The sequence below is a fragment of the Apodemus sylvaticus genome, chromosome 1 (assembly GCF_947179515.1).
Source record: "Apodemus sylvaticus chromosome 1, mApoSyl1.1, whole genome shotgun sequence".
Taxonomy (NCBI): Eukaryota; Metazoa; Chordata; class Mammalia; order Rodentia; family Muridae; genus Apodemus; species Apodemus sylvaticus.
In genome coordinates this window covers 11,160,025-11,183,538 of record NC_067472.1, presented here as the reverse complement: position 1 = coordinate 11,183,538, position 23,514 = coordinate 11,160,025, and the positions used below count along the sequence as shown (strand labels likewise).

The 23,514-nt window shown below is 39.1% G+C and overlaps 1 protein-coding gene across 4 annotated transcripts in view; it reads right to left on the bottom strand.

The window, feature by feature from the left end:
• Window positions 1-23,514, bottom strand: part of Sorcs1 (sortilin related VPS10 domain containing receptor 1) — a 534,948-nt gene that overhangs the window by 234,317 nt on the left and 277,117 nt on the right. For all 4 annotated transcript variants that reach the window (XM_052183901.1, XM_052183891.1, XM_052183884.1 and 1 more), the window contains exon 3: window positions 4,522-4,621. In XM_052183901.1, the coding sequence (XP_052039861.1) occupies window positions 4,522-4,621 (100 nt within the window). The remainder of the gene's footprint in view (window positions 1-4,521; window positions 4,622-23,514) is intronic.

Sequence of the window (23,514 nt, the reverse complement as noted above, 5' to 3'; positions counted from 1 at the left end):
AGGATGATCAATGTCTTCTGGGGAACAAGGGTCCTATTTATAGGGTGAAAGCCTTATAGGAGTCTCTCAGCAGGCATAATATTAATTAAGATGTGTTAACAGAAATGAGAAGGAGTCGACTCAAAAGCAACACAAGAAATAAAAATCTAACACTGTCTTGGTTTTTTTAACCCCCTGCCAGGAATACTGAGCAGAGATCACAAGATCATCACACCTAAATGAATTGAGTGCAGCAAGATAAAATTAACGAGTATGTTTTCCTCTTTCCGTTTCCATGTGGTTTTGTAGCTTTAAGCTCTGAGGATGTTACAGACTTCTTTGAAGGGAGGGCAACTAAAGTTGGTTGGGAACAATAAGACAAGTATCACTGGTAAATCAAGCAGAGGAAAAAGACTTTTTCTTTTTCTTCAGAACACAAATAGACTTGGCAGAGGATTTATTTAAAGGGGAACTGAGATTTCGACATTGCTTTTGCATTTCCTTTTATTAGAGAATATCAGCTCTTCACATCAACCTCTGGATCATAGCTGCTCCTTTCGGGTATGGCTTAAGTCATCCTTTCTCATACCCGACTGTGTGCATAGCCTAGAAACGTCTGTGGACACACACAAGCCAAGGGCTTTATCTCGAACTGGAAGTATGGAAATGTTCTCTTGTGACACACTATGCGAAATAGCTACCCCACCTCTCCTTCGGCACTTGGATCCACTCAACCTTGTCCTTTTGAGACTATCTCATATATCAGAGACAAGGTGCAGCATTCTTTCTACAAGAAAGTCTGAATAAGCCAACATAATACACAGGGGCAGGATTTCTGCATCTCTTAGTCAAGATATCCTAGATTAACATATGATGTCATGACAATTTTTATTGAACCAGACATATCTAAGGAAATATGCTGTAATTTATCTCAAACTTAAGAAAGAAATTGGCAGTTTCATTATCAATTTTAAGCATAAATGGGGGTACTTTTTTCCACACTCTGATCCCAGTGACATCCTTAACAAGCTGCCTTCGATGCTGGCTTGATGCCCACTGTTTGAGACACGATGAATAGATGAACAAAGCACTAGGCTTGTACTCACAAACAGCTAAAAATAGCCCAAGAATGTGAAGACAAACAGGGTTCTGGGAACACAGACAGTTATGTGGATGTTGTCTGATTTGTTTCAATTGTTCCCGCTGATGCAAAACACACAAGGGAAAATCTGATCCCTGAGAAGCTAACTTGTGGGATAGCATGCGGGGCAAGCCAAAAGACTCAATAACATGCTTTATACGACTCTCCTTTCACTGGAGAATTTCAGAAATTCTGAACTGAAGTAAGCTGGAGAGCCTTTGCCCTGTGTCGTTAATGAAGTCTGATGATGTGCCGTGTCTCCTCCTCCTCCTCCTCCTCCTCCTCCTCATTCTATGGCATCCTTATATTTGGGGGAAAATATCAACACTTTATGAAGTTACTATCTCTTTGTTTCAAATATCTTTATATCAGTAGGTTTATATTTCAGGGTGGCAAATTTTCTTCAAAAGCAGAAAAACTGTACAGAAATGCATTTCTTATGTCAAATGTATTGGTTTTGAACCACTGTAAACAAAAAAAATTCCTTATCTTCTAATACGTCCCAAAACCTCAGTGGCCCTGTAGGCTCTATTTACCTGCAGAGCAAGCTATGCCTTGGCTTAGTTTCACTCAAGCACATTGTGATTCAAACATTCCAGGACCAACTCTGCATCTGGCAGCCTCACTCCTGAAGAAGCTAGTCTCTCGCAGTCCTGGACAGCCACTTCCATTTTTCTGGAAATATGGTTTTTCATGACTCAGTTCAGAACATCTAAATGTCCACAGACAAACATTTAGTGTAAAGTAAATGGTCAGTACCAGTTAACTATGCAGTCCATGGCATTTGATAGAATGGATTTCACAGAAGTCTTCTGCATAGTTCCTTGTGTCCCATTTCAGCCATTCACCTGCCTCTACTAGCCCATCTGGGCAGGAAAGCCACACTCTTAAAATCTGGCTCTGTAAAACAGAGCTGGTTTGGGGACCTTCCCCATGTATCCATTGGCTACAGAAATCGCTGCAATCAATATTTGCCATCGCAATCTTAAAAATCGTGTTCATTTCAAATAGCATCAATAAAGTAGAAACTATCACTGGAAAAGAGCAGTTTTCAGGGCTCTTTCGGATAGAAATTCCCATCTTTCCTATAACATGTTACAGAAAAAAAAATGACTTGGCCAGTTCAACTACCAGGAGGAAATAGATTCAAGGCAGGGACAGTGTTTGCTGATCCTCAGTCCTGGGTCTTTCCTTTAGTTATCACATTGCATTTTACCATTTATGGTGCGTTTGGGGGTGGAGCTTGGCATGCTGTTTTTTCCTTGTGAAAGGCTGTACTTATGGAACAGTGCTAGTGTGGAGGTCTAACAACAATCTCTTCTTCCCTCCGACACACCAGTTCGAGCTATCAGGCTGCAGAGCAAGCTCCTCTATCCACTGAGCTGTCTTACTGTCCTTATTTCTCTTTTTATCTTCAAATTTCATTGCCTCGCGTACAGTTTATTGATTGTCAAATTAAATTTACTCAAAATGTGAACTAGAACAAAAATCAATAGAGGAGATGAGAATCAATTTAGAGCCAAAAACAAGTAAATCTCATTATGAAACTGAAGGCTAGTAGTTCAGCTCCACATCGCAAGGCTGTACACAGCAGATCCAAATAGTTTAGATGGGATTATTGATGATGGCCAAGTAAAGGGTCAATAAACGAAGCTGAGGGCACAGGGCTCACACTGAGCCATGCTGTCTGATGCTGTGATCCTCCCCCAAATGCAACGATGCAAATGCAAGTTAATTAAAGTTAAATGAAGTTACAATTTCAGTTCCTCTGTTATGTTAGCCACATTTAGGATACTCACCAGCCAGAGAATGATAGTGTCTAAAGTATCAGACAGTGTAGAAGAAAATTCTGATTATCACAGAATGTTCTCCTGGACACTCTTAATTATAGGGGATAATCACTACTGTTACTCCCTATAATTTTATGAAGCAGGAAGAACAGGGTGTTGAGAAAGGAAAATAAAGAGCAAACATTGACTAAGCCTGGATCGCTCTGTACTGAGCACTTGAATTGTCGAATTTCATATATGACGTATAACAGTAGTCATGTAGTCATGAGGCAAGTGCTCTCATTATCCCCAAGTTAAGTCTGAGGACACTGCAGGGGTCAATAAAGTAACCTGTAGTTATTTATTCAGTGTTGAGCTTGGAGGGATCTGTACTCAAGCCACCTAAATTCAGGGTCCATGTCCATTTGAAACATTGCATTTACATGATTGGCGCCAGAGGGAATAGCAACTTCCACAGGTGCTTATAATACTACATACATTATACATGTCAGAAGTATGTGAGTAGTCTGTAACACATCTGAGACCTGATTAAGAACAGGAATGGGATCATGATAGAACCTTGGGGACTCACCGGATCCATTTGATATTGCATTCAAGTGAAAATGGCAGACCAGAAGACAGGAAATACAGAACATCCAACGGAAGCTCTGAGATGAGAGAGCCTACAGAGCTGTTTTGTCAGGGTAACAGAACACAACTGAGGAAACAGCTATGCGCAGTTCTTGGTGGACGCTATTTCTTCACTTAAGGCTGTCACACTTCTGCTTTATCTGACAGGATTCAGGATGTGATAATACAAGTTTATAAAACAGACATGCTGTTATATTTCTCTACCTTTGTGACATTTGTCATTTACAGTCAAAGGTTTTCTTCTGAGACCAAAGCTTTCAGAAGAGAAGTTCATCGGATATAGTAGGAAAAAACCAAAAGGGACTAATACAGTACAAAATTTGTAATTGCCCAGAAGGAAGCATAGACTGTATAATAGATTACCACCTGCAACTCTCAGATAGTGGCAAGGTGTTTATTCTACCTGAACTCCAGTTTTGTCATCTTAAATAAAGGGGATAATTCCTAAGGAAGTTCACAGCTAAGAACTGTAAACAGATTCAAGTCACCTACTTAGCAGATTTCATTGTCACATGTGATAGCTCCATCCTGACATTGGAGTGGGGGCCTAAACAAACTTGATTAAACTTCTAGAATTCACTAACTGCTATGGGATCATGCCTTCCCTGAAACTAGCTATATGTATTCCACTTCACGGGGAAAATAAGCATGTGTGTTGAAATTCACTTTCATTTGCCTCCTTGTGACTTTTTCTGTTTTGGGACTGGCAAAGCAAGAACATTTGCAGTCAGCAAGTCTACTCAGGCAAGACTCAGCCCTCCCGCCGCCTTCCTTAAACTGCACTAAGGGGCCTAGTCCTCAGCCTGCTCCGTTCACAGCTGTTAATTGAAAAGTCCTGAGAAGGCAGGTGTTTCACTACCTTAATTCATCAGCTTATTTTTTGCACCTCTCTCCTAGCTTTAAGTTAATGCAGTTTTAGGTCCCAAGTGTGGTTGCCCAAAGGAAGAAGTGAGTCACTGGTGAGCTGTATCCATGGCTTACCTTACGCTTGTTGGTAGGACACACATAGAGATAGCTCAGAATTGTCTTCAACCCCACTTTATCATTCAGCTTTTCATAGGTTGTCCCATAATCGGTTGACCTGTAATTCCAAAGAAGCTTTAATGAGCACAGAGGTATACGTCATTTGGCGGCTTGTCGGTATAATGCATGCTTTACATAGTAGAATGGCTCTCGGGAGGCCTCTAAATGATTCATGCAGTATATAATGATGTTTAATTATGTACACAGCAGCATCATGTGAGTGGTTAACATTTGCATTTAAATTGAATTGGTAAAAATTAAAACACCATCCCTCCGCTGCTCCTTAGAGTGTGCACTTTCCATAATGGATGAGATTAATTCACAAAGATTAAGAAATGAGGACACCCTTGGAATTGACCACAAAAATAAAAAGCATTTTTAGTTAGATATGACATCTCTAAACTTTTTCTTTATCTCTGACACAGTGTAAAATCAGGGTGTTCTGATTCATCTACAAACTATGTTTGTATCCATGAGTCATAGGATATATGATTTGCTACTTCCCAACAGGGTTATTTGGTCTCTATCCATTATTGGAAAATAAGGAAATGTCTTCTGACCAAGTAATATTTCACACTCTTCCTGATGCCCTTTGCTGGTCCTAAGCTGTGTGAGTTAGGAGGGCATCAACATTTGGCCCTGAGGTTCCTTAAAGTTCTGTCAGTATTTAACCACTTATCAATACACTACTAATTCAGATGAAATACATCAGGTTTAATCGATTTTTTAAATGTAGATCTATCTTGTAGTCTAAATTTTTAAGTCCATGTCACTATGCTAAGATGATTGTACAACACTGTATGGGCTCTCTGAGTTTGAATAAAGTGATGGATAACACCAGAATGACCTATGGCAACAGAATAGCTGACAAATTGGTTATTGAATGTTTTAATCCAGGTTCTGGCCCTCTGCTCTAGGTAGTTTCAATTTTATTTCACCTTTTAAAAAAATCATTATTGAAGACTACAGCTCTATCATTTTCTCTCAGCTTCCCTTTCTCAGAAAGGAAATGTACACTGAGATCCATGGTGTTATCCCTATTCGTGGAGCTAATGAAACACAGCAGACTTTGTGCGTTCAGTTGCAGGACACAGCACACAGTCCTTCTCAAGTACCTCTCAGCTCACCTAAATGACAAAAGATAAATGGACGTAATGTGTTAGGAGCAACGATCGAGACACATACAGATACTACTTAAAGAATAAAGTTGGTTTAATTTGCAAAGCAATGTAATGCCATTTTAATTTGTTTTCCACAGTGATGAGTTGCAAACTTCTACAGGAGACAAGAAGTGAAAATGATGAGAGATAACTGTCTCTCATATGCTCAGGACTAAGTCTAGACATTAGGGAGATGCTCGGTCAGAGAGGTGCTTGCCACATAATCATGATGGCATCAATGTTAACTAGCACACATGCAAAGCCAGGTGCAGGAGTAGCAGGAGATCCCAGGAGTTTCTGTCTATGCAGGGTAGATGAAGTCAGCCCCATGCTCAGTAAGAGACTCTGCTTCAAAATAATATGGTAGCCAAGGAAAATAATATGGTGACCAAGGAAAACCTACAGTGTTAACTTCTAGCTTCTACACTCTCATACATGTATACATACCTACATAATGACCACACATACACACACACACACACACACACACACACACACACACACAGAGAGAGAGAGAGAGAGAGAGAGAGAGAGAGAGAGAGAGAGAGAGAGAGAGACTGCACAAACCCACACCAAAATAAGATGGAGCTCAATTGAGAAGAAGCATGGTGTTGCTATCTGGCCTTCACATGCACATGAACACGTGTACACATACAACAAACAGTCTGCTCTGGCCTAGGCCCTGAATTCATAAAGCTGTTTGAAGGCATTGCCAGAATCAAAAATGTACTGTGACTTGGTGTTCAGGACATTTCACATGAACATATTACACAGATGCTACCAAAAGGCTAGTACTTAATAGGACACAGAATTCCATCACATGTAGGAATGAGCATTAAACGATGCAATTTGAAAATAACCCCAAGATTCCACCTCATACCAGTCAGAATGGTTAAGATAAAAAACTCAGGTGACAGCACATGTTGTCAGAGATGTGGAGGAAGAGGAATATTCCTCCATTGTTGGTGGGATTGCAAGCTAGTACAACCAATCTAGAAATCAGTCTGGTGGTTCCTCAGAAAATTGGACATAGCATTACCTGAGAGTCCAGTTATATCACTCCTGGGAATATACCCAAAAGATTCCCCAACATATGTCAAGGACACATGCTCCACTATGTATATAGCAGCCTTATTTGTAATAGCCAGAAGCTGGAAAGAACCCAGATGTCCTTCAACAAAAGAGCATATACAGAAAATGTGGTACATTTTCCCAATGGAGTACTACTCAGCTATTAAAAACAAGGAACTCATGAAATTCTTAGGCAAATGGATGGAACTAGAAAATATTATCCTGTGAGTGAGGTAACCCAATCACAAAAGAGCACATGTTATGCACTCACTGATAATTTGATTTTAGCCTAAATGCTCTGAATACCCAAGATACAATTTACAGACTACTTGAAGCTCAAGAAGAAGGAAGACCAGTGTGGGTGCTTCGGGGTCCTTCTTAGAAAAAGGAACAAAATACTCACTGGAGCAAATATGGAGACAAAGTATGGAGCAGAGACTGAAAGAAAGGCCATCCAAAGACCCGGGGATCCATCCCATCCATATACAGTCACCAAGCCCAGAAACTATTGTGGATGCCAAGAAGTGCATGCTGACAGGAGCCTGATATAGCTGTCTCCAGAGCTTGACAAAACAGAGGCAGATGCTCACGGCCAACCATTGGACTGAGCACAGGGTTCTCAATGGGGTTCCCAATGGAGGAGTTAGTAAAAGGAGCTAAAGGGGTTTGCAACCCCATAGGAAGAACAATAATATCAATCAACCAGACCTCCCAGAACTCCCAGTAACTAAACCACCAACCAAGGAGTACACATGGAGGGACCCATAGTTCCAGCTGCATATGTAGCAGAGGATGGCTTTGCTGGGCATCAGTGGGAAGAGGGGCCCTTGGTCCTGTGAAGGCTCGATGCTCCAGTGTAGGGGAATATGAGGGCAGGGAGGCAGGAGTAGGTAGTTGGGTGGAGGAACACACTCATAGAATTAAGGGATGGGATATGGGGTTGGGTGGGGAGGAACCAGGAAAGGGGATAACATTTGAAATGTAAATAAAGAAAATATCTAACAAAAAAATTTAAAAAGCAAAACAAAACAAAACAACAACAACAAAAGAATCTGTATGTTTTGAAAGGGGGTGACTTAGAAAGGGGAAGAAGGCAGAATCTTGGGGACTAGCATGAGCCTGTCCAAACATAATACATAACTGGGTTTACTCAGGGCCAGTGTCTGGATGCCCAAAGTCAGAGAGGCAAGGCATCCCCTTGACCACAAAGAAGGCCAGGGTAGGCTTCAGAACTCATTCACAAAACACAGAAACGTTTCTTGCCATATTCCTCTCAGAACAATCCATTTTTCCCAAAATTTTCCCTTTATATGAGGAGACACACTGCTATTTTAAAGTATTAGGACTTCTTTCCTCACCCAGTCCAGGATTGATTGGAGTTTTCAACTTTCTCTCTAGTCATCCTCAACTGAAATTTCTCTACTTGGACTTCCTTGCCTCCTGTTCAGTTTTATAAAGATCCTCTGCTAAAGAATGTACAGGTGCTTGGGGGTGTATACATGTGTATGTGTGAATACATATGTATATGTATTCGTGTTTGTTAGCTTTTTCCAACTCCAACTCGTGTGTATGTGTGTGTGGGGGGGGGGTGTCTGTGTGTGTCTGTGTGTGTATATGTGTGTGTCTGTGTGTATGTGTGTGCCTGTGTGTGTATCTGTATGTCTGTGTGTTTGTGTGTGTGTCTGTGTATGTATGTGCCTGTGTGTGTGTGTGTGCCTGTGTGTGTATCTGTGTATATGTGTGTGTGTTCATGTTTAACTATTATCCTACCTTGAGGCATAATAGAGCAACTCAGATTTACATTAGCAAAGCTTGGAAGAATATTAGTTTATCATCTGAGCAATACTTTATGTTTAAGAACAAACAAACATACAGAATCTCTCTGGCAGCTGGTGAGAGAAAGATGAAATGTGCCCTGCTGGTACATTAGTAAATCTCACCTAGTGATGGATGAAAATCTAGGACTTCATTGGGGATGAGTAGGAGACTCAAATAGTGAAGTACTGGCACAGGAGCCTAGAGAGGTGGAGGACAGTGTATGAAATGAACAGGGGCTTTTGTTTTGCTTTGCTTTGTTTGTTTGTTTGTTGGACAATTCCAGAACCAAAATTTTCTACAAGAACAAATAAGGATTGGTTTTATAAAGATACTCTGCTAAAGCATGTGCGGGTGCTTGGATGGTACAGGTGTATGTGTGAGTGTATACATATATGCATTAGTGTTTTTATGTGCCTATGTGTTTGTGCATGTATACCTGTGCATTTGTATATGTACACATACATGCTTGTGTGTGCTTGTGTGTGTGTGTGTGTGTGTGTGTGTGTGTGTGTGTGTAAAGATGTAATGGACTGAGCAGCACATATTTACATTAGCAAACATTATTCAGGGTTTATACTGCTTTATTGGGCACATTTTCTTTATAATATCTCCTTTCTATGGGCCTAGATCTTCCAAGATATCTGATATTATATCTCTCCAATTTCTAGCAGCTCATTTATCCAAAGCTCAAAAGGAGATTCAAAATGCATTCCCTGTTCCCAGAAGTTCAGGTAGTCTAAATATAATGACCTCGTAACAATCAATTGTTATAAAAATGCATAATAATTTATTTCTCTATCCCGGAGGTACAGTTTTTCTGTCACATGGTTTGCAAATGTAATGAAAGTATTGGTAGGTGTCCTGGGTGGATCTACCGTTGGCCTAGCAGTACAGGAGTAAAGACATTTAAATACTCGCGGTCCATCTGGTAGAATGTCGGTGCACTGCTGTCAGAGTTGCTGTCCTTCCAGCCTTTCCACCATGCCTTCTCATCTAGGCATGCTCTGATTTTCCTCACTAGTCAGTAAAGGGTTAGGGTGGAACAACAAAGGTTCCTCAAAACCTTGTTCAAGTATCAAGATTACTACAGGTGCTGCTTGATCAATACCTATGTAGAGCAGCTTCTGTCCAAGTAGAGAGACAGTGGCTGCATGGTTCTATGTCCTGGAAGAAAATCTGTGGTGCCCATTAGATTCACAGCACTGTTTTCTCCATAGAGACATTTATGGAAGTGGAGTTTCCTGAAGAGATGGACCAAGAGTGAGTAAAGAAGACAGAGAGATTCAGCAGCAAGTTGGTTGTAGGCCATTGTTGCCGTTATATTGGTTAAATGTTGTCTCTAACACGGGGAACAGGGGATAGTTTTCAAAGTCAAAGTGTTTGGAAATGCTTGAGTAGGCAAAATTCAATGTTCTTTTGCATTAAAAAATTCACAATTTTTTATTCATCTAATATTAGATTAGATTAATTAGACTAACCCTTCTTGTCTAGCACTTGTAGCCTTTTCTAAATTTATTTGATTACAGAACACATTCACAAGTGATATGAAATGTGATTAGTGTTCTACACATCACCCTTTGGGAACACAATATTCTCCAAAATGAACTAAAACAACAACTATGAAATTGGTTTTATAGTGAAAGGATAATAAAAAAATTAAACAAGTAAAATTTGAAAACAGAAATATCAACTTGTGCTAACTACAAAGTGAAGATAATTATAAAGAAAACAAAACAAATAAACAAGACAGGGTTTTAAAATATATATCATACATAGACATATCTAAAATAGAATATATGTGGCCTTGGATTCCCAGGTTATATCATTTTCAAAGTATATTATGAAGTGAGCAATTTTGTCTGAAGGACTTCTTTGCAGATCAAACAGTTTTAGTAACAAAGTAACAAAAAAGACAAAGTAATAAAAATAGTAAAGAAGAAATAAACAGCCTAACATTTTTCAATAAGTATACTGTTTGAAACAAGCTAGCCTGTGCTTAAAAAATTCCTTTTAGGACAAAAAAAATGGACGCAAGATGAAATAAAAGCTTGCCACATTTTACTTCTGATCTTTAATCCTTCTGACTACTCTCACTTGTGTTTTTTGCAATATTTTGGACATTTGTGTCCCATCTTAGAATTCAGATGAGTTGGTGTGAAGAGAAAAAACACATCTGTAGCATCCTGTCTACTCCCAGGAGGTTATGATCTATTTAGGGCCACAACACTCTCCATCATGCCTGCAGGAAGGAGCAGAATAGGGCATGCACCAACAAGAAGCAGAAGAAGTAAAAGACTGACAGATAAACACGTCATCAGTCCTAAACTAAATCAATCCCTAAAATACTTATTAAAAATGACAAACACATATGAGCAACCTCTACATAACAGTCTACATTTTCAGAAGGGATTCTCCTTGATTTCTGTATTCTTCAGCAATGTTCATCCATGATGCGCACCCTGAAGGGCAATTTTAATCAATGAAAAATATTTTTATTTAGTTTGATGCATAGACATTTATAGAGAGAGAAAAGGGGGAGGGGGGATAAGGGAGGGAGAGGGAAAGGAAGAGGGAAAGGGAGAAGGGGAGAGATTGGGAGGAGAAGAGAGGGGCAGGAGGAGAAGGGGAGGGAGAGACGGAGGGGAAGGGAAGAAGGAGGATGAGGGGAGGGGGAAAGGAGAGGGAGAGGAGAGGGACAGGAAGAGGGAGAGGGGGAGGGGAGAGTAAAGAGGGAGGGGAAGAGGGAGAGGGAGACTCTGACTGAGGCAAAGAACCATTTTGTATCAATTCCAAGCCTGCAACTCAGTAAGTAGAACAGAATTACCCTGAACTCACAGAGATGGTCCACCATCCAATTCCTTTGCCTTCCAAGTTCCAGGATTAAAGGCGCATGGCACCATGCCTGGCAACTTTAATATGTTTGTCTAAGTTCAATTGCAGATGGACTGCCATGCTTAAGAACTATAACACATAAGATTATAAAAATCAGACTTGAATGAGTGCTAACAGTGTGACCCAAGCTCTTCTCATCCAGAATTCTCTAAGCTGAACAGAGATATTAATCACATGCTACAAAGACAAGGGAAGCAGACTGTAAGTCACCCAACGCCAATGAGCTGAGAAGAGTGCTGAGACTCCAGAGCCTTCCTCTATCAAAAGCTACAGAAAAAGCTTGGAGAATCTACTTCAACATTTCATAACAAAAGGAATAGAATCTAAAGATGCTTCGGGGTTGCATGACATAGGCTAAGGCCTGGATTCTCCATATGGCCACTGAAAGCAATCAATGTAGAAAATGAGCAATGGGCAAAAGAGAAATGTATGCTTAATCTATACAAGCCTTTATATATGTGAGATCATTTTCTTATGATGGAGTGTAGATGACTCTCACTGTTTGGAAGAACAGTACTGTCTAATTGTCATATTCACAATATTAACACAGCATGGCTAGTAATAATTAGCTCAGCATCTCTGTATTTGTCACATTTCTCACTTGTTTCACAACCTTGTTCTTTGCTCTGAGTTTTCTGACTCAAAAACTTTTCTATTTTGTGGTTATTATTAGAGTTTAGTGTGGCTTCACATTGCTGTCCTATTGTAGCCTGTGGATTTAAATCTTTTCATTATTTTTTAAATTTGTTTGAAATTGTGTGCATGTGTGTATATTTGTGAGTGTATGTGTTGGCACGAGTTGTGTGCACTATTGCCTGTGGAGGCTAGAGGCATCACTCTCAAACTGGAGTTACAGGCAGTGTAGCCACCTGAGGAGTGTGCTGGGGTGCTTGCTACAATCAGTAAGATCTCATAACTGAGGAGCCATCTCTCCTGCACTATGTAGGTCATTTTAAAGTCATAATTTTAATATGAATTTACAACTAACTCAAGTCTGCTCTCCGTAACATTGCCCTGACTCGTGACTATCCCAAGCACTGGATGATGCTGTCGGTGACATCACCAACTTATGCATAAATATGTCCACATGCATATATGCAAAGGTCTCCCCTAAAATGCAATTATGCATTATGGTAAGCTGATATCTGTTAGACTTATTAATAAAAGGGAAAGGAATGAAAATTGAACCTTCATTGACTCATTCTCTGTTTTTTTTTTATTTTGTTGGTATATAATTTGACCTATTTGTAGTGTGAAATAATTATAAAAAGTACCGCCCCACCAGGCCTCTGCACCAAGTTCTGGCAGGTCTCTCTGGGGACAGCATCCCAGCTGTGGTTCCTCTCCGCCATAGACTCTGTAAATGGTGGGAATCAAGCCCACACTTCTGCCCAGCGCCCACTCCTTTCAAGTATTCAGTAAAGACTCTTAAACATGAATAGTTAACCAAATATCATTATGTATATAAAACTCCCAATTACACAATGTCAATTTACAATGATAAAGTCCCAATGATAAAGTTCTCTCTCTCTCCTCCCCTCACTTCTCTTACCTCCTCCACCTTCCTTCCTCCAATCACTGGTCTCTCACTGCCTCAATGTGAATGGATAGGAAATATCTTGCAACACTTATACCTGCCATTCAGTTCAGGTTACTAACAAATACAAGCAAAACTCATAATATTTGTCTATGGGATAAAGTCCTTACATCTCCTTCCCTTTCAGAGGGTAATTTGGCAGGGTATAAAATCCCAAATTATTTCTACTCTTTACTCAGTACATTAAATATTTCCTTGTACTGTCCTTTTTGCATGGGTTTGAGAATTATCATTGTCTGTAGGTAAGGTGGCCTTCTTCACTTCTTTTTACCAATATTTTTCTTTATCTTTGGTTTTATCCAGATGGAAGAGGATACTAAGTAGGTGCAATTTTTATTTCTTAAAGATTTGTCCCATTTGCTTCTAAAGTTTAAAGATGTTCTTTGATATCTGATGCTTATTTGAAAAGTTCTCTTAATATTTTTTTGCCTCACACTTTTGGTCTTTTTGTTTTGTTGGTAGTGGTGGTGGTGTTTCTCCTTTGCTTTTTGGTAACCTCGTGGCATGTATGTTGTATACCCATAGTTGTCCCAAGTACTTACATAATAAGTGTTAGTTAGTTGGATTGGTTTTACAATCTTACTATTTTTTTGGTTTTAGGTTTCTGAAGTTTTAACTGAAGATCTTTAGGTTGAGAGCCTAACCTTAGCTGCGTCTAGTAGATGCATCTGCAAAAGAGTCTGTCAGTGTCATTATTTATTCTGTTGTATTTATTCTCTTTGATGTTTTTTCTCCAAAAACCCTGGTCCATGATTTTTTAGTCTTTGCCATATTCCTATAGTTAAACTGATTTTTATCAATTTTTACTAGTAAAGCACTCAGAAAACTAAGTATATATATATATATTTTCCAAAATTTTATTGGTTTTACTTTTATCTTCTTTTTCATTTTTTCTTCTTCTGCATTTCAGGTTGATAGGCAGTAAGTACTGAAAACATTCTGGTCAATAGACCTTGAGCAATATGTTGATAATTTAGGACACGATGGGCATATTCTAGGCTATGATGCTTTGAGTAGTATAGGGGTGATTCTGATGGTAAGACCCTATTCCCCAATTGGTTCTTGATCCATCAATATAGAAATTGGTGTCAAATGAGCTGGGTGGAATAGGCAGGACTTTCAGGTTCCCACAGGCAAGCTAGCAGATACAGGAGAAGGTTGGGGAGGAAGAACAGCAGGAGATAATGCCAATCAGCCATGTGAAGATTGGCGGATGGAAGGTAAATTACCACTCTCATTATGCTTGGAGGCCAGGGGTAAGGACTTCCAGCAATTTTGCCAATAAAGCAAGTTGAAATTGAACAGCTGTATGCAGAGCCAATATTCTCTGGGTAGGATGCAGCTGATAGCAGTCTGTCCTAGAATTTAGGCAGGTTCGCAAAAGCTGCAAGTAACAGGATAGTAAGTACACTATGAACTGTCATTGACATCACCAACTTATCACTATGTCTCAGTCTTTTACTGTGTTTAGGTCAGACAGAGGGCAAGAGTGAGAGAGAATAGTGTATCTCTCTGACTCAGGTTGTTCGGGTCTCAAATTCTCAGCTGGTTGGCTTAAATTTAGATTTTTCTGAGATTGGGTATTGTTAAGCATAGAATACCATACATCTAAGAAATGTCACAGTAAAGATACTGCTTGGGACACAACAGGGTCGTTGTAGTCAGAAGTTCATGGTAGCATAGTAGCTGTGGTTGGCTGCACAAGACCTGCACAAGATCTCCACAAGCATACATGGGAGAGAAGGTCATCCACATCCACCTTAGCTAAGCCTCTATTGGGAGCTTACGGCTTCTAGATGAGGGAAAGTCATTTTCTCGCCACAATGTGGTTCCTAGAAGGTCATCTCTGTTCCTGTGTATGGAACACACTATACTATGGACACACAGGCAGTGCTAGTTGGACTTGATGAGTTAGGCATTTTATAAAAGAACATGAATTGATGAAATTGTAGCTAGGACAGTGACACAGTGTGGGCAGGGGTTCTAGGAAGAGTTGGGGGAGAGAGGAAGAGGTATATTTGATCAAAATACATTGTACACACAAAATTCTCAGAAAATTATCATTTACAACTAATACACTGCAATAAATATTTAAAAGAGAAATGAGACAAACAATAAATTACATGCAAATATTTAAAGCGAAAGAACAGAATGTGCTGGTACGTTTTGGGACTGATATTTTCTCCTCTGTCTTTGGAAATGCAAAGGTACAAACATCTTTCTCTGCTATTCACTGTAAGGAGATGCTGGAGCCCATGAAAGTAAAATTCATAAGCACATAATCATCCCCCCACCTCCATCTCTTCATTCTCAAACTGGGCCACTAGCGTGCCCAGAAATTCTTAAGTTCAGTTCCAATGTCCAAAACTCAGCATCTTTCCCTGTGGAAGTATCTGCCTGTGGGTTTATGCACTAACAAATTATAATTCATGGGGCCAATTGGACTGTCTTGCCATTTAAGGGAAAAGAATTTGCTCTGAATCATCACTTCTGTAAAGAGTATCCACAGAGGGAAAAAAAACAAACAAAAAACAAACAAACAAACAAACAGCAAACCTTTTGACTGTTCTCATTTGTTCTTAGGAAGGGTGGCAAAAAATGGAGCTTTGTGACTTAAAATGAAGTCCCCCCCCCTTCCCTCCCCCTCGACACTTGCTTTCTCATCACTAAGCTCTTGGAGAGTGTTCAACATGTCTGTTCACCTGTAAGTTTTTGTTCCCCAAGACAGTGAGGGCATGTAGTGAGTGCCTACTTCAAGTGAGAGACAGATGATGCATGAAATTTAATGGACAAACTCTGAGCTGTTCTGCCAACAAACCTTAAGCTATATCCAACTAACCTTGACTTCTCTATAGCACAACCCCAGAAGATGAAAGAAACACAGAGTAATACTGTCAAGGTCACAAAGCGATAGCTTGAGCTACCAAGTCAGCCTTGAGGACAGGAAGCATCCGGACATTACTCAAATCATTGCCAATAAGTTGTCCCGAGAGTGGAACAGTGTTTACCTCTAAATCATGCAGCTGTGACATCTGTGTTTTGTTTCTTCCCTAAAATCATTAAGAATAGCCATTTTCATTGCTCCTTGTGTATTTGGTGGCATAAAAATAGTTTGCAAAGTCAAAGGCTCATTGGCTGCCTTGCAGACTCTGCTTCTTAATAACTTAGATGCATGAGGTTAAAGCAGTGAGAATAATTTAGGGTTTGGAAAATGTTTGCAAGTGAGTCGACATTTAAATAACTTCATTATCATTCATTGACAGATTTTTTTTAACCTGTCAGTGCAATTGATATTTCTATTACCATGTTATAACAAACCCCTGCACATTTTAAATACAGTCACCAGATTCCATTAGCCTACCCACTGTCAAAAAAAAAAATACCTCCAAATCCATTTTTCATAAAACCTCAAGAATAGAATAGGTGATCTACATCAAACGATGACGTGGAGCTGAAGGAAACTGTCTCCTGCTTTCTAAGGATTCTTCCGTGAAATACAGTTGCTGTCAGCCTAAACGTATAATTTAAATGTTCTGCTCAGACATTATGGTGCATTCTGAACTGAACAAATTTCCCTCTGTTTCTTCAACTCACTGAGCTTAAGTTAACTTGCAGACTTAGCTCAGGGGGTTAAATAATGAGTTTAAGGGAGGTTATATAATTCGATATGAAGATATTCCAGCTAAAGTACATTTTACATAATTTTTAACAGCTCATAAAAAGATTTTTTAATGAAAGGGAGGGTGCTTACATGCTAATGCATTTTAAACCTTCTCATCTAGCTGGATTTCCAATGCCTATATCTAGATATAAGATATATCTTCAACTCTTTCAGGGGTCTTGAATTCAATTCCCAGCCCATGGTGGCTCACAACCATCTGTAATGGGATCTGATGCCCTCTTCTGGGGTGTCTGAAGACAGTGACAGAATACTCTTATAAAATAAATAAATAAGTCTGAATTAAATGAAAAATTATTCTCTAAAAAAAAAGATACATCTTCAAGTTGAGGTGTTGATGTTTCTGGTGATTTACAGTGGGATAGGTAAGCCAGCTCAATGTATTTGAGTAGTTATCACTGGTATTTTTGGCATTAGTGCCAGGGTTTGTGTGTGTGCCTGTGTGTGTGTGTGTGTGTGTGTGTGTGTGTGTTGTATGAAAATCACTAACACTTGCACATACACTTGACTATATGGGTTTAAATGAAGGAAATCGAAGAAATTTAAGCAGAGCTCTCCAGTTCAAGAAGGGGCAGATGTATTACTCTTTTTTGTAAGATTTCATTTCTTTTAGTTTTGTATGTGTGTGTATATGTGTGTTTCCATGCATGTGTATACAAGAGATCATGGAGTCCAGATGAGGGCATTAGGTCCCTTGGAGCTTGAGTTATAGGCAGTAGTGAGATATCCAATGTGGGTCCTGGGAACTGAATCTCATCCTCTGTAAAAAAAAAACTATGAATTTTAACCACTGATCCATCTCCCCAGCACTCTAGAAATATTATTCTTACATCATTGACACTTATGTCTATCTTACACACATGCACACAAATACAAATACACACAATTAATTGTAAACCTGTCATCTTCTCTCCCTACAATTTACATCTATTTCCATCTTCTAGAGTAGCCAAGTGCTGTTTCTGCTTATTTAGAATGTTTTATATTAGTCTAGATAAATTGACACTAACTCCTCTTTCATACCACCATGTCTTTAGGAATGCAACGCCCACTGCTAGGCAGACAAGCCAATACTTTTGTAGAGGGCAGAAGATCTGTATTTCTTCTCACCTTTGGAGTTTCCACTTCATAGCCACTTTCCCTGTGATGCCTCTCCTGACCCTGCCAATTAACCAGTGTTCTTTGTTCTTCTGGGACACTTCTGCATTGTGCTGTCACTGCCAATGTTCCTGGCTTTCTGTATTAGCAGAGTCCCTTCTTCCAATGTAGGGCTATTTCATGTTTGTACTTTCACCCTTCTTTCTACCACAATTCATTTTTATACTTCAAAGATGGACTTACATGTCTCTTCCTTCATTGAACTCTGTCACAACCCTCTGCAGTGCAGAATGACATTCTCTGCTGTTCCCCAGGTAACTCACCTGAACTCCTCCTTATTCATTTTTCAATCTTCTAAGTATTCTACTCTACTAGTCTGACCTCTCTACCCTCTATTGGAAATCGGGGTGCATTTAAGCTTACCTTTCCCCATCTCTCTATTCTATTGCAATTATTTCATAGGAACTAACAGATATTCAAACAATATCACTAATCTGAGTTTAATGAACTACTCCAAAAAGTCCCCTATTGCCAAGAAGTCCAATTTGAGAAATGTTACCTTTGGCTTTTGCATTTTGAGGTATGAAAATGGAGAAAAAAGAACCTTCTGGAGTTGAGGACTTTTGTGTTGGGCAAGGATAATTATATGCTGTAAATATTGCAGGAATTAAGATATACCAATTATACATTATCTTTTTGGTATGTATTACATATTACATTACCTTAAAATATAGCTAGCTATGGGGGCTGGGAAGATAGTTCAGACAGTAAGGTGATTCCTTGCAAAAATGAAGATCTGAATTGAATCATCAGAACACATGTAAAAATGCAGGATGTGGTGAATTATTCTGGTAATCCCAGAGCTGAAGATGTAGAGACAGGAGATACCGGGCTCACTGACAAGCCAACAGAGCTGAAGATGTAGAGACAGGAGATACCGGGCTCACTGACAAGCCAACAGAGCTGAAGATGTAGAGACAGCAGATCCCGGGCTCACTGACAAGCCAACAGAGCTGAAGATGTAGAGACAGCAGATCCCGGGCTCACTGACAAGCCGACCTCACAAAATTTGGTAAGGGCCAGATGAATGAGAGAGTCTGTCTCCAAAAACCAGGGAGAGAGAGAAGCTCTTGAGCAATGACCCCTGAAGTTGGCATACGGCCTCCACATATACGCATGTACAAGTACTTTCAATGAACATACATTTATCGCTATGGAAAATAAATGCATCCATATATCAACTACACAGGTCAAATACACTAAATGGAGTTATCTGTTAAGTTTTATAAGCTATTTATTAATCATATGATAAAAGTATAATATCCAGGCATTCTTGATCTGAATGGAAAGACTGATCATCATAGTGGGATCAGATAGATTTTTGCAACCTACATCACCTCAACACATAAGTACAATTCCAAACAAATTATGAATAACTGAATGTATATTGAGTGCTTAACATTAAACTCTGAGCTGTAGATTTACAAGCTTGACTATTATTACATTATTATAAACCTTTTATGAATTAAGTAATGACAAATTCCATGTTTTGCCATTAGAGACTAAAACTACAAGGTAAAAACCTTGCATAATTAATGTTCATAGTCTTGACTCGTGGCTGATGCTTTCTTTTGTGATAAGTAGCGAAAGAATCAAAGTAGAAGTCTAAGCAAGCCCTGCACATAAACATTTGTCCTAGAATGCAGTCTTTCCACATCTACTAGTTTATGTCTCTTAGTGATTTTGAAACCTTAAACTCCATCATACACTTTTACAATCAATAAAATTAGCATCTACATGATAAGGTAAGTCAATTATTGTGGTTTTGCAGAATTATTCAGAGTTTAAATAACATCAATTCAAGCATTTATTGCAAAACCAAAACATGAAGATCTCAGGTTTCCTAATTTTTCATGCAAAAGTATTTTTCAGGATCACAGATTTTGTTAGATACGTAAAAGTATATTCCACCTCTCATGGCAAAACATTACATGCAGTGTAAACATTTCAGAATCTATTGATGTAATACAAATGGGAGACAGACTATACGTGAAAATTCACCCTTTTACATAAACACAAAACCAGTATAATATCTAGATAGGTAAAAACATTTTCTCTGCTTACATTTCAGACACACATAAAATTGAAGGTTATATTCATATCTGGGGAAAGGCAAAGATTAGTCTTGGCCATTAATAAAGATATTTTAAATCAAATGCATATAATATCGAGAGAATAATTTCCAGACTCTACAATGAAATGGAAGTAATCTGAAGCCCAGTTATCTTTCCATCACTGATCTTCATCCCTGCCACCTAGTAAAAGTAAATCTATCCAAGGCACATAGAGAGGAAGAGAGGGTGTTTCCATGCTCTTGATGTCATATTGGCCAGTGCCCACTATTATTCAAGAGCATCGTCAGCCCACTGTCACACAATTTCCAACTTTAAATGAAAATTTTATTTAAAAATGATTTAGGAAAAGCTCTCAAAATTACAAATAAAATATACTCTAGATAATTTTTCCTTAAAAATTATTTTTAGTTTTACCGTGTGTGTGTGTGTGTGTGTGTGTGTGTGTGTGTGTGTGTGTGTGTGTGTGTGTGTAGGATCCAGAATAAGTCATTGCATTTCCTGGAGCTAGAGTTTCAGGTGGTCATGAGACAACCAATATGGACATTAGGATCCGATCTTAGGTCCTCTGCAAGAAGAGTGATCATTATTAATGTCTGACTCATATCTCCTGTCCCTACCCTGGATTCTTAAGTGCTTCAAAATGAACACAATGTAAAATAAAGCACTCATATTCTCCCTTGCTTGGTTTTGTTCTGGGAACCAGAAGAATCTGAAAAGTTGCTATCAGATGCTACAAAATGTTCACTTGAAGTGCAAGACTTTAACTGTTTGTAACCAGGCATACATGTAACCTAGTAGAGGTCATTCTAATTGTTAGAAATTCAGTGTACCAAAGTAGGGAGATGGTCCCTTTATTCATTCACCCAGCAATTATTCATGGAATGTGGCCCATGTTCCAGGCTTGGAACTGGCACTGGCAATGAAACAAACAGAACACATAATTAGTGTTCTCACAGAGATTAAATTGTACTCAGAAGAGAGAGAATATGAACACATGAATGGACATTTTCCATGGGGTAGCTAAATACAAGGAAGATGAAAACAGAGTAGAGAGGTATGATGCTTTATTGCACACAATTAAAGAAGCCCTCTCTGGTTAGGCAATTTTGAGTAACCATGAAAGACATACATGTCGGTGTATATGTCCAGGAAGAGAGGGACAGGCAGAAGGACAGAAAATGCATACACACCAGTACAGATGGATTCCCAGGGTATGTGATGTGGTAAGAAGATGAGCATGACTTCATCAAAGAATTAAAAAGAGGAGAAGCCATACCACCCAGATGCCAAGACCACCTTGGTAAGCATGCCATGACTACACTATGTCTTGGCTACATGAAACCACTGTAGGTTTTTAAGACTAGGAAGAACAGGATCTTGCTACAATGGACATGGGGAAAGATGATAAAGTTACAATTTGGAGGTTTTTTTTTTTTTATCTGTACAATGGGGACAGTAATGATACCTGTCTTACAGCATCACTGAAAGGGTTAAATAAGATGACTCTCCAAGAAGTTAAGCCTGCAATAAACATACGCAGTATAAGCAGTTACTACTGCATTTACCAAACTAGTTTAGCTAAGAGCGTACTTCTGCATTTGAAATGTCTAGATTAAAATAATCCATGTCCAGAGAACACAGGCAGAAGATCAACTCAAAGGACCACAAAACAAAACTATATTAAGCATAAATATATCACTGACCTGGATCTGCCTTTTGATCTTAGACTCTCAAAGGAAGTCACATATGTATAGAACAAAAGTGCTCATAAAAGATACATTGAGATTTCTCAAAATTGATATCATTTCCCTCAGATGGTCCCAGAGAATCTTTATCAGAATATGTTAATGAAAGCAGGGTCTATGCAATTTGGTGTTGTTCCTGAGGAGGAACTTGCTGCATTCCTCAAATCCAGACTCCATCTACATAAAACATTCAGGAGAGTTGTTTGGTGGAGTTGAACAGCAGCACATTGTTCTGGAGAGCTCAGATTTTCAACACCATGACCTACATACATTCACCCTAAAATATCTTGGCTTTATAAATGATGATTTTTTACTTTCCCTCCAAGCCACCTACACTTATTGTTTATATAAATCATGTATGTCCCTACTCTCAGCAAACTAACTCTCCCTCCCTCCCGCCCTCCATCCCTCCTTCCCTTCCTCCCTCCCTCACTTCTACCCTCAGTCCCGCCCCCCTCTCAAATGTATCATCCAGTTCATCTCTCCATTGGACAGTTTTCATTTTTTAACAGCTGGCTCCAATTTTTACAATAACTCCTTCAACTCAAGGCCTCTGAACTTCCCCCATTTTAGAACAGTTAGTGTGTATATGCCAATGGTACAGAAAAGTAATTAAGAGTCATCCTTCCAAAGATGCTTTTCCAGGGCTTGTCACAGTAATATGCTCTGAAGTAGCCAGTGCATGCTGTGCCAAAGACCTGCTGGGTGACCTTGGGCAAGTTTCCCAGCCTCTCTGGGCTGTTCTTTAATAATGCTGATTGACCTCACAGAGTTGCTGGGAGAAATTACTAATCAACCTGATTGTTAAACACTTAGTGAATATAGAACATTTTATAAATATTTACTAATATACAATGAGTGCTCTGCATCTGAGAAAAGAGAGGGTTGCACAATCAATGAATGGTCTGAAAGGTGGGATAATTATGGACACTCTTCCTGAAATGCATCATTCCTATTAAACAGTCTCAGCACTCTAATGTACTTTCATTTCCTTATCATAAGTAAAGGAAATGAATCACAGAAGTGAAGCTTTACTGTCACCTATTAGGCAAAGAAAACAAAGATTCTACTCCATCAAGGTGATAAAAGTATACACAGGGGAAACCAAACAGCATCGGCACATTCCTATGATGTGTGTACACAGAATGCATCATTTATCAAAGACAGATGAATGGGGCTGGAGAGATGGCTTACTGGTTAAGAGCACAGCCCTCACTTCCAGATTCAATTCCCAGCACCCACATGCCAGCTCACAACTGCCTGTAAGTCCAGTTCCAGTAGATCTGACACCCTTATACATACGTACATACATGCAAATAAAACATCAATGCACATAAAATTTAAAAAAGAAACAAATCACATTAGAAAGCATACAAATATAACACAGTATATGACAGATTGTACTTTGGGCACTGAGATATTAATATGTGTATTGCTATCACGGTCTACATCTTAGTATAGTATACAATACACTGAGCCTCAGCAAGAGATCTATTGATATTCATTGCTACACAGGGAACAGATGAAAACAAATCAGTATTGCATTAAAGTGATATTGTGGGAGCTGGAAGATGGCTCAGTGAGGAAAACATTAGCCATGCAAACGTAAGAGTCCAGATCTTCAGCATCCATGTAAACACATCTAGGTTGGCAGCAAGATTTCTATCTACCCTAATTCTATATTGAGATATATACCAATAAGTCAGTGAGGTCTAGGTTTAATGGAAGAAAGCTAACTTAGTCAATTGTGTCCTAA